The following is a 10,950-nucleotide window of genomic DNA, read 5'->3' as shown; positions in this document are numbered from 1 at the left end:
AAAAAAAAAAAAAAAAAAAAGACTGGGAGGAAGGTGCTGGTTGGCCAAAGGCAAGTCTCCTAGCGGCCCAGGGCAGCTCCTGCCTGGGTCAGGCAGAGGCTAAGCCAGGACAATGGGATCCTACAGCCTCCAGCTAGACACAGTGCACTCCATGACCCTAGGCTCCAGCCTCCCTGCCCCACCTCTACAAGAGGAAGTAGGTGTGGAAGTGTCAAGTACATGTGCCGGGCCTGGTGAGGATAGCACAGGGTCCTCCCTGCTCCTACCTCATCACACAGGGACTTGTCTGAGGGATTCAGCAGGACCAGCGTCTCCAAGGTCTCTCCACGGTGGTGCAGGCTCCGCTGCCCTGTGGGATGACAAGCCCAGGCCCTGACTCAGGCTGCCTAATCCCAAATCCTACCAGCAGGGGACCCTCAGGTACTCAAGCTGGAGGACGCACACAGGGTGCCCAGCTGAGAGCAAACGTGAGAGAAGGTGGAAGAAGTCATGGGTGCCCGGCAGGCCACAAGCTAGGCTGCGGACCAGCACAGCTCAGCACCTAAGCCAGGAGGCAACAGGAGGCTTCACACAGCAGCCAGCAGCGTCAGCCCTCCCCTCCCCTTCAAGACCAGGCCAGAGAACATGTGACTACCCAGAAGGGCGTCCAGAGGGCTGTGGTACACAGTAGGTCACATCCAGCTTTTTCTCCAATGGATCAGAGGTCAGGAAGCCACTATGACCCAAAGGGACACTTCCTTCCCCTCCTGCAGCTGTAGGTGGTGACTCAACCCACTGGGCAGGGCCGAGCTACAAGCAATACCCATGAAAGGGCTGCACTGGCACTCCAGGATCCCGAGGAACTCACTCTGCACCCCATCTCTGCTTCCCTATTGGTTCTCAGCCCTGACGGCCCCTCCCTAAAGTCACTACACCCTTCTGTAAGCTAGGGAAGGAGCATATGACTTGCTTCTACTGTCCAAAACGAAGGCAGCATCCACAGGCCAGAGGTACCTCTGTGCAGGCCTTAGCAGTGCCTCACCCCACGCCCAGCACACAGCTGCCACTCAGCAGTTCAGCACCAGTGAGGAAGGAGCAGGAGAAGCAGGCAGGGCGGGGCAGGTCACCTTTCACAATGCTGGAGAAGGTGGCCGAATGCCGGGACACGAAGGCCTTGAGCTGCTCATCCAGGCTGCAGATGGCAGGGTCCACATCCTCCCAGGAGCGAACACCTGCAGGCAGCAGGAGACAGAGCTGAGCACTGGCGCCCTCCCTTCTGCCTACTTGACTCCGCGGCTTAGATCAGGGCAGCCTGGGCATCTCTGACTTGAGGCCTGACCAACAAAATGACCAGTTCCTGTCTGCTATCTGCTTCACATCTCTGCTCTATTAGGATCCTCAACTTTTGGGAAATTTTTCTGTATGCACATGTATGCATGTGCACACCTGTGCACCTATGTGTGTACAAGCACATGTATTTAACTGTGTGTGTGTACCACGTGGAGGCCCAAGGTCAACACTCAGTGCCCTCCTCAACTGTTTTAGATCTTACATTCAGGGAATGTCCCTCAGTAAATCTTCAGGTCATCAACTGGGTGGGCTGGCTCCATCTCTCCTGTGGGATTACAGGCACACACTGCCAAGCTGAGCTCTCATGAGAGCCACAGCCATCTTAGCCACTGAATTTGGGGTATCAGTCTCACACTAGCACCAACTGGCTGGCGCAACAGACCTCTTGCCTCAAACTCCCCCAAGGGCTGAGATGGCACACCTGGCTCTCTTAGGCTACTCCCACCTGAGAAGCGCCCCCGTGTACCTTTGACCAGTGTGCAGAGTCTCTGTGTCCCCTCCCTTCAGATTCTAAGTCAGGCATCCCTCTAAGCCAGTGCTTCTCAACCTTCCTAATGCTGAGAGCCTTTAATACAGTTCCTCGCCGGACGGTGGTGGCGCACGCCTTTAATCCCAGCACTTGGAAAGTAGAGGCAGATGAATTTATAAGTTCAAGACCAGCCTGGTGAGTTCCAGGACAGAGGACAGCCAAAGCTACACAGAAAAACCCTGTCTCAAAAAAAAAAAAAAAAAAAAGGAGGGGTGGGGGGCCTGGCGAGATGGCTCATCGAGTAAGATCACTGATTGCTCTTCTGAAAGTCCTGAGATCAAATCCCAGCAACAACATGGTGGCTCACAACCACCTGTAATGAAATCTGACGCCCTCTTCTGGTGTGTCTGAAGACAGCTACAGTGTACTTACACGTAATAATAAATCTTTGGGCTGGAGCGAGCAGGGACTAAGGGAACAGAGTTGACCAGAGTGAGCAGAGGTCCTAAAATTCAATTCCCAACAACCACATGAAGGCTCACAACCATCTGTACAGCTACAGTGGACTCACATACATAAAATAAATTAAGTAAATAAATAATCTTAAAAAAAATACAGTTCCTCACGTTGTGGTGACCCCAAATCATAAAATTATTTTTTAAAGACTTTTGTGTGTGCATTCTCTCTCTCTCTCTCTCTCTCTCTCTCTCTCTCTCTCTCTCTCTCTCTCTGTGCACGCACGCGCACACGCGCACACACACACACACACACACGAATGGGAGTCCCCGTGGAGGCCAGGGGTGTTGGATACCTTGGAGCTGAACAGGTGGTTGTAGCCAACTGGTGTGGGTACTGGGTATTGAACTCAGGTACGAGTTTTAGTATTTTTAAATCTTATTTTTAATGATGGAATTTAAATGTTTTAACCCCTCTATCACTCACTAGAGGTAGTGGAAAATAAAGGACATGGAGGAAGTGGACCTGTTGAGAAAGGTTTTTTGGAGTATCTCTCATCTGTGTTGTCTAGAAATCAACAGTTTAATTACAGGTTGACAGTGGCAGCTTGATCTATTTGTAAATCCTTTTTGTTTTGTTTTTGTTTTTGTCTTGTTTTCGGTTTCTTTCTGAGACAGGGTTTCTCTGTGTAGCCCTTGCTGTCCTGGAACTCACTCTGTAGACCAGGCTGGACTTGAACTCAGAAATCCACCTGCCTCTGCCTCCCGAGTGCTGGGATTAAAGGCTTGCGCCACCACTGCCCGGCTATTTGTAAATCCTTTATGGATATGTCAGCAGTCTAGCTTGGTGGAGTTGGGTTTGAAACAGTGGTGATACCACCTAGCAGAGACGGCCAGGCCTCAGCCTTGGCTTGAGTCAGCAGGAGGGATCAAGAGGAACATCAGTAGTTCTCAGCTGTTCTCAGGGAAGAGGAGATCAGCCAAGATGCGAGACCCACAAGTTTTGAACAGTTGGCTGTACCAGCAAGTCGAGCTCTGTCTCTGTCATTCTCTGGAGTCCTATTTATAGCCTCCAAGCACATGTCCACTATGAGTCTTTTCTCAGCACCTGTATCTAATCAGCCAGTGTCTGCAGAAGTGGCAAGAAACTATAGAATACCATCAGAAGTTTTTTGGTTTGTCTGTGTGTGCCTGTGTGTAGTTTCAACAAATGTAGCTCAACTACACAATGTAAGGCAGACCAATATACTGTGTTGTTAGTAAAGAATCTTTTACCATGTGTCTTTTTTATGTGTCTGTTTTAGTAGACTATCCTCTCTCCTGTGTCTGCTTCAGTGAAATGCTCCAAGTCTGTCCTTAGCTTTTTATATCTTTATCTATTTTAATGAAACATTCTTTCACGTTGGCCCCCAGCAAAACCCCATCCAACTGACTTTCCAAAGTACCCTTAAGTTTCCACCTCATTCAGGTTCTCTGGAATAAGTTTGCTCTTAATCACTGAGCCACCTCTCCAGCCCCATAAAGTTATCTTCGTTGCTACTTGATAACTAATTTTACTAGTTACAAACTGTAACTATCTGATATGCAGCCCCTCTCCAGAAGGGTCATGAATCGCGGGCTGAGAACTGCTCTAGGCCTTCAGCATCCCCGAGGACCCTGACACCATGGAAGTCTTGCTTGTTTCGGGTCCTCTTCCCCAGACATCACCACTTCTCAGAAGACAAGGGGACACTGCCTGTCGTTCAGCCCAGCCTGTATGCTGAGCCTGCCCCACTTAGGCCCAAGGACCATGTACCTCGATGGGCATTCTACGTTGTTCTGGGGATTTGATTTTTTGAGACACGGTCTCACGTAGTCCAGGCTGAGTACAACTGCTCTATGAAGTTAAGGACAAGCCCTTTATCTGGCGTCCATCTCAAAGGCGCTGAGATGACAAATGATGAATGCTGGTGAGAAGCCCAGGATCAAGCACTCCAGGCCAACTTTAGATCTATCGACTGAACCCCAGCACTTATTTTGAATAGGTTGTCTTGTAGCCCAGACTGGCCTGGAACTTGCAGGGCTCCTCCGGCCCGGCTCACGACTGCAGGGATAACAGGCACAGGCGTCGCACTCGCTACCCCGTTGCAGAGGATGCCGCTGCGCCCGATGCCCCAGTGTGGCAGGTGCGCCTGAGTCAGATCCCCTCGTGCCAAGCATCCCCGGGGCGGCCGCGCCACCCACGCACCAATTAGCAGCCCGGGAAAGCAGGCCCCCGGGCGTCGGGGGAACGAGCCAGCAGGGCGAAGGGAGGGGCCGTGGGAGCTCGGCCGCACACCGCCGGAACCCCGGAGTCGGGGACGCAGCGCCCACCCGGCCCCTGGCCGCTCCCCGAACCCTGTACCCCCGGAATCTGACGCCCCATCTAACGTGCCCCATGCGGATCCCAGCCTGCCGCGCCCCACCCAGGCCCGGCAACCCGAGTGGCAGCGTCTTGTCCAGGCCGCCGCTAGGCACGTGCGCACCCTACGCCCGTCGGGATGGTGGACCACGCCCGGAACGTTGCGTCCAGGGACCCCGCACCCCACCCGGACCCCGGCCCGCCGCGCGCCGGAACCCCCAGCCCCGGACGCCCCGCCCCGCTGCCATCGCCCCAAGTCCCCACGGACCCGACCTCGTTCCAACTCCTGCAGGACGTAGGCCAGCAGCCCGGGGTAGCCGCACTCGCCGCCCACCACCAGCAACAGCAGGGAGCTGGGCGCCTCCGCAGCCTCCGGCGCCGCCATCGCCGCCGCCATCTTCGCACCGCCCCGACGCTCTGAGCGCCCCGCCCCGCTGGCCACGCCCCTTCAGGGAGCGTACCGGAAGCACCGGAGACCCCGGCCGGAAGCGCCCCCTCCTCTCCACCCCTCTGTCGGTGCCCGCTAGGCTTTGGGAGGCCGCGGAGGACTCAGACAGGCGCTGTACTAAGATGCCGTTATCCCGCCCAAATTTTCATCCATTCATTTTCCATTCATTCACTCATTCATTCTCCCACTAAGCAACGCTTAGAATTTCTGTCCCCCGAAAACTCACTCCATCACAGGGGTTCCGCCCAGAACCAGAGTCCGCTCGGTCCTGCGAGCTTCCTGAGTTAGAACTCTGACAGAGAGAGCTGGGGGCTGTGTAGCAGCTTGCTAGGTGTGTGCTGGGCCAGGTCGTTTTGGAAGAAAGGACATTTTGGAGGGGTAAAGTCATCAAGCCTATCTGACACCAAGTCAGGTTGTCTCTAGATGACCCTGGAACTGGGATCTTTGTGCCTCCACAGCTTCCCACACGTTGGGACAGTAGACAGCTTGGGATTCACGAGGGCTATGTGTGATGGAGATTGCTTACGGGGCTCCCATCCCGACCTGGAACATTTTCACCCCAAACCTGAATCTTTGTTTTTGGAAACAGGGTCTTTCTGTGCATCCCTGGCTGTCTCGGAACTTGCTCTCTAGACCAGGCTGGCCTCGAACTCACAGAGATCTGCCTGCTTCTGCCTCCTGAGTGCTGGGATTAAAGGTGTGCTCCACCACCGCCCAGTCCAAACTTACTTCTTTTATGGCCATTCCATGTTAAGTATTTGAAATGCTGTTCACCCCAAGAAGGAGCAGCTGACTCCCCTCAGAAGTGAGCCTCCTGTCTCTGGAGTAACTAAGCCCATCCAGGTGCTTCTGTTCACAGTCAGCCTCCACTACCTAGCAAATATGAGTCCAGCCTGGGCTACATCAAGTCATATATCAAAAAGAAACAACAATTTAAAAAGACAAAGATTCATGCCTTTAACCTCATCCCTCTAGAGACAGAGGCAAGAGGATCTCTGTGAGATCAAGGCCAACACTGGTGTACACAGTGTTGACAAGACAGCCAGACAGACTTTTAAAACAAATGAAAAATAACCAAAGGCAATTCAGGACTCGTGAAGCATCAGGAAGCCAAATCAAGCCGCTGACTGAAGTTCTGTCCGGGACTTCCCCAAGCCAACTTCCTCCTTGATCAGTCTGTAGCAACAGCCATGGCCTCAAGCCATGGTCTGGGCTTCCTGGATACTAATTTCCCTGTCTTTTTGGCGCCAATATCCTTCCTGAATCCTGACTCCTCCCCCTTGACTGGTCAGCCTGCAGAAGTTGATGGCTTGTGATTTCCTCTGTTGTTATAACGGAAACAGAACTGGGATGATCCATTCTCTGCCCTCTGGCTAAGATCCAGTGCAGAATGGGCTTGGCAGTGCATCTCCATATCCCTGACTCATCACAGAAGACTGAGTGACCTTGGACAGTCTGTGGCCACCCTGGGCTACATAGGGAGTTCAAAGCTAACCTGGAATATAGAGCAAGTCCCAGGCAAGACTAGGGTAGTCCTTTATAATCAGCACAAGCAACTACAGGGATAGCTCAACTCTTAAGAGGCCTTAAGTGCTCTTGCAGGGGACTCACATTCCATTCCCAACACCCACAGCACAGGTCCCAACTGCATGGAACCCCTGCTCCAAGGGATTTGACACCTCCTCTGCTTCTATGGATGCTCACATATGCGCAGGCACTCAGACACTAAGAAATATTTTAAAAAAAGAAGAGACAGGCATGTTGACTGCATCTAATGGCAGCACACTGGGGAGGGGGCAGAAGCAGGAAGATCTCTGTATGTGGTTAGCTTTGTCCAATAGAAAGACAGGGTTTGGCCAGCCAGGGCTGCACGGTGAAATCTTACCACAACATCAGAGCTGGACCCCAGGTGAAGACCAGCAGGGTCATGCTCTCTGGTTCTGCTCTGTGCAGGGGACACAATGGAGGCTTGAGAGCTCTGCACAATGGAGCCAATAGCCCATCCCCCACTCTCCACTCATTCATTTGCTCAGTCTTTTCATGCTAATATTCACAGAGTCCCTCAGGACTCGAACCCAGGAGCCCTTGGCTGATGTGTGAGCTCTCCTGCTGCCTAAGGCTCTACTGTTCTCTTTTTTCCACCTCTATACATTCCACAGTGACCTCAAACTGATGAGTCACTGTGGGGCAACAGGCTACACACAGACAGCCTGGTTTCCAGTCAAGGCTAGATCTTGAACCCCAGAACCCGGTGGTAATAATTCACCTACATGGGACGACAGGCTTTCAACCATGTCTCCTGGACCCCTGGCTCTTGTCAAAGTTACTGCTCCCACAGCCCCCACAGGAGAGGCGTGGCTATCGGCCATGTAGGAACAGCACCAAGCCTTCCCACATGCAAGCCAATGAGAGGTGCCTGCTGTCAAACCCTGAATCACCCCCAGAACTGTATATGAATCCATCCAGGGAATTAAAGGTACCTGAGAACTATTCCTTCCTCTGAGTCTTTTGTGCTGTGTGTAACACTTGGGAAGAGAGCTTCTCTCCTGAAGAGCCACCTGAGGTCCCGCCGCACTCCTCACTAGATTGTCAGCTTTTGGTCAGCCCAGCCTGACCAGAGCTCAGAGAGGCTCAGGGCAACCTGAGAGGCGTGGCTCAGAGAGGCTCAGGGCAACCTGAGAGGCTGTCACTTGTCTCCCTGCCTGCACTCACTTCCCTTCACTGGAACCTTCCCACCCGGCCTGGACAGAGATTTCTGTGGAAGACCTCTGGTACCCAGGCCCACGAGTCTCCTGCCTCAGCCTCTCAGCTTTGGGCACAACGCACTGCACCATTACATTAGTAGTGAGTGTTAATGTCACTATCTGGCCTCTGGGCCTGGAGCTCCACACGACATCTCTGCCATGAGTCAGCTGGGGAAAGGGTTTTCATTAGGCTTTGTGGACCTCAAGTTCTGCAAAATGCACACACACACACACACACACACACACACACACACACAGAAATCCTTGAGCTTTTCCTGTCCCCAAGGTTGGGAGTCAAGGCATGGCGAGTGCAAGCCTCCTGAAGAGAAGATGAATCAGTGGCACTTGGGACTCAGGTCACTTCCCTCACCTCTATCCACACCTAGATCCAGCCAGCTAATGGAGCAGCTGTCTGGTCCCCATGGAGACAGGGATGAGGGGAGGGGAGGGAGGAAGCTGTGAGCCCTTGGGGCAGTCAGACTTTCTACTCTGCAACACTCCCAAGCCATTTAGCCAGACATCCCTCTGCAGCCAGGCCTGGGCCTCCACATGACCAGCCACCCCCAGCCACACCCCAGCATTCCCTGGAGGAGTCTAGGCCGGCACCCTATCCCTGAGTTGTAGCTGGTCTTTACAACTTTGTGGGTTCTTTTTCCCACCCTTTATAGCCCAGTTTCACCCTCTTTCACTACATAGGAGAGAAAGAAGGATAGAGGGGAGAGAGATCCCTGAATCTAATTTCTTTCCTTTTGTTTCTTTGAGTATAGCCAACAAACCGCAATCAACCCCTTGAACAACAGACAACCACCTATCCTGTGTCTATCGTAGTATCAGCTGCTAGGGCATGACGTAAATCATAGCCAACTGCTGCAGCCGTGCCAAGGAGCCCCCGTACCCGCATGCCTGGGGCTAAAATAAAAACACTTTCTTACGTTTCTGTGTTTTCCTTTTCAAGAAACCAAAATTCCAAATTTATTATTGATAAGCCAGGCCCCAACACCTCCCGGTGGAATCCTAGCCTGTCACTCGACCTGAGCCACGCCCCCAGCCCCTCCCTGGGTGAATTTAGGCTGTCACTCTTCCTCTGAACCACGCCCCCAGCCAGTCTTTGTTTAGGTAGACATAAACGAGGCTCCCTTGGAACTTAGAATCTTCCCACCTCCAACTCCCGACCATGGGCTGGCAGATGTGGGGCACCAGGCTTAGTCCTGTTGAGCTTTGTGAGCCATTGTCGTAGCTCTGACAGCTACCACAGACTTCTCCATTCCTTCCAACAACTCTTCTGCATTCCCCACAACAACTCTAGAGTCCCCCACGTCCCAGGCTGAGCTTTTCCAGTCCCAAAAGCCACCACCAGCCTCAGACAGCTCCTTGCGTCCCCTGCTGGAGCCCGGAGACACGCCCTCCAGTTGGCACCAATCCCGTGCCTTTCCTCTCTCCCTAACAAGCCAGTCAGACAGCGCCTTCCCACCTTCCCCGCTGGCTTCTGTGACAGCTTTCCCTCTGGTCAGGTCCTCTTTCCTCTTCCTCCCCACTCCTCTTTATTTCTACACCATCTTGTCTGTAATGGAGGATTGCTGAGCCCCCCGCACCTGCTGTTCATATCCAGCTAGTGAGCCAGTTACATGTGTGGAGCCCCAGCTTTAACACTCCCCGAAGCTGTTCTGAGCCTCAGCTTTAACACTCCCCGAAGCTGTTCCCCAGATCCTTAGAAATGTGGCCAGTAAAGAGCTCTTTGTTCTCTAAGGCCAGCTGGGAGCCTTCTGTCCCTCCGCCTGACAGCTAGCTAGGCAATTATCTCAGTTGCCCCAGCCAGGCACCCATCTTCCCATGTTTGGGACCAGGAATGTGCACCAAAAGATAGCTTATGACCCCTCCGACATAAATGAGCCATATGTTACCTTCCCATCCCCTGTGGAATGTTTACCAAGGACAGCTCTGCTGGAGAAAAGCTGTAACTCATCCCCACCCCATTCCTTTAAAAGTCCTCAATTGAAACAGCTCAGGGTTGATCTCCTTTGAGCTCATCCTCAACATGTTGATTTTTCCTGATTAAACCTCATGCATATTGCATGAAGAATGGTTTCTCTCTTATTGTGGCGATGTCTCATCCTGGGACTGGAGCGAGGATATCCCCTGGAACGGGGGTCTTTCACATGCAAATGACCCACAGGAACAGTCAACAGTCCTCAGTTGGTTTGTTTGTTTTCGGTATTGGGGGACATGTGCTTGCTTGCAAGACAGGGAATCTAGCTGTCCTGAAACTCACTATGTGGAGGTCGGCCTGCTTCTGCCTCCTGAGTACTGAGACTAAAGGCCTTCTCACCACCACCCAGTGAGTACTGTGTTTTCGCTTTGTTTTGTTTTGTTTTTTAATGAAATCTTAATGTTTGATAATCCATGAGCATAGATAACTTTTTAAAGAAATGTTTATGGTTTATGTGAGTGTGCTATCTGAACGTTTCCCTGCATGACAGAAGAGGTCATCAGATCCCACTACAGATGGCATTACAGACAGCTGTGAATCACACCATGTGGTTGCTGGGAACTGAAGTCAGAACTTCTGGAAAAGCAGCCAGTGTTCTTCAAGGCTGAGCCATCTCTCCTGTCCTCTATTCAGGAATTTTTTGACATGTGTAAACGTTGTCGCACCTCAGAGTGTGTGGAGGCCCTTTCAGAACCTCCATCTAAACTGAGGACATCTGGCACGAGGTGTGGCTTGCTATCGAAGAGGGCCTCATTTTGTATTCCTCCTGTCTTACTCTCCTGAGTGGCTGGTATGTCAAGTGTCTGCGTCCACACTGGGTAAAATAGGCTCTGTGTGTGTGTGTGTGTGTGTGTGTGTGTGTGAGTGTGTGTGTGTGTGCTCATGCAACCACTCTTGTGCATGCGACAGAGGACCACTTTTAGAAGTAAGTTCTTGCCAGGCCGTGGTGGCGTATGCCTTTAATCCCAGCACTTGGGAGGCAGAGGCAGGCGAATTTCTGAATTCGAGGCCAGCCTGGTCTACAGAGTGAGTTCCAGGACAGCCAGGGCTACACAGGGAAACCCTGTCTCAAAAAAACAAAAAAGAGAGAGAGAGAAGGAGGAGGAGGAGAAGGAGGAGGTGGAGGAGGAGGAGGAGG

At 52.4% G+C, this 10,950-nt stretch overlaps 1 protein-coding gene across 1 annotated transcript in view; it reads right to left on the bottom strand.

Moving 5' to 3' along the window:
* The window catches only part of Map1s (microtubule associated protein 1S), a 12,333-nt gene extending 7,231 nt beyond the window's left edge, over positions 1 to 5,102 (bottom strand). The window contains exons 1-3 of the mRNA XM_021218821.1: positions 4,907 to 5,102; positions 1,107 to 1,211; positions 267 to 349 (exon numbers count right to left, since the gene is read on the bottom strand). Of these exons, the coding sequence (XP_021074480.1) occupies positions 267 to 349; positions 1,107 to 1,211; positions 4,907 to 5,030 (312 nt within the window). The 5' untranslated portion in view covers positions 5,031 to 5,102. The remainder of the gene's footprint in view (positions 1 to 266; positions 350 to 1,106; positions 1,212 to 4,906) is intronic.
* Positions 5,103 to 10,950: the final 5,848 nt, after the last annotated feature.

This window comes from Mus pahari, chromosome 19, assembly GCF_900095145.1.
Source record: "Mus pahari chromosome 19, PAHARI_EIJ_v1.1, whole genome shotgun sequence".
Classification (NCBI taxonomy): Eukaryota; Metazoa; Chordata; class Mammalia; order Rodentia; family Muridae; genus Mus; species Mus pahari.
The sequence above is the reverse complement of the archived record's forward strand: the minus strand, read 5'-3'. Positions and strand labels throughout refer to the sequence as shown.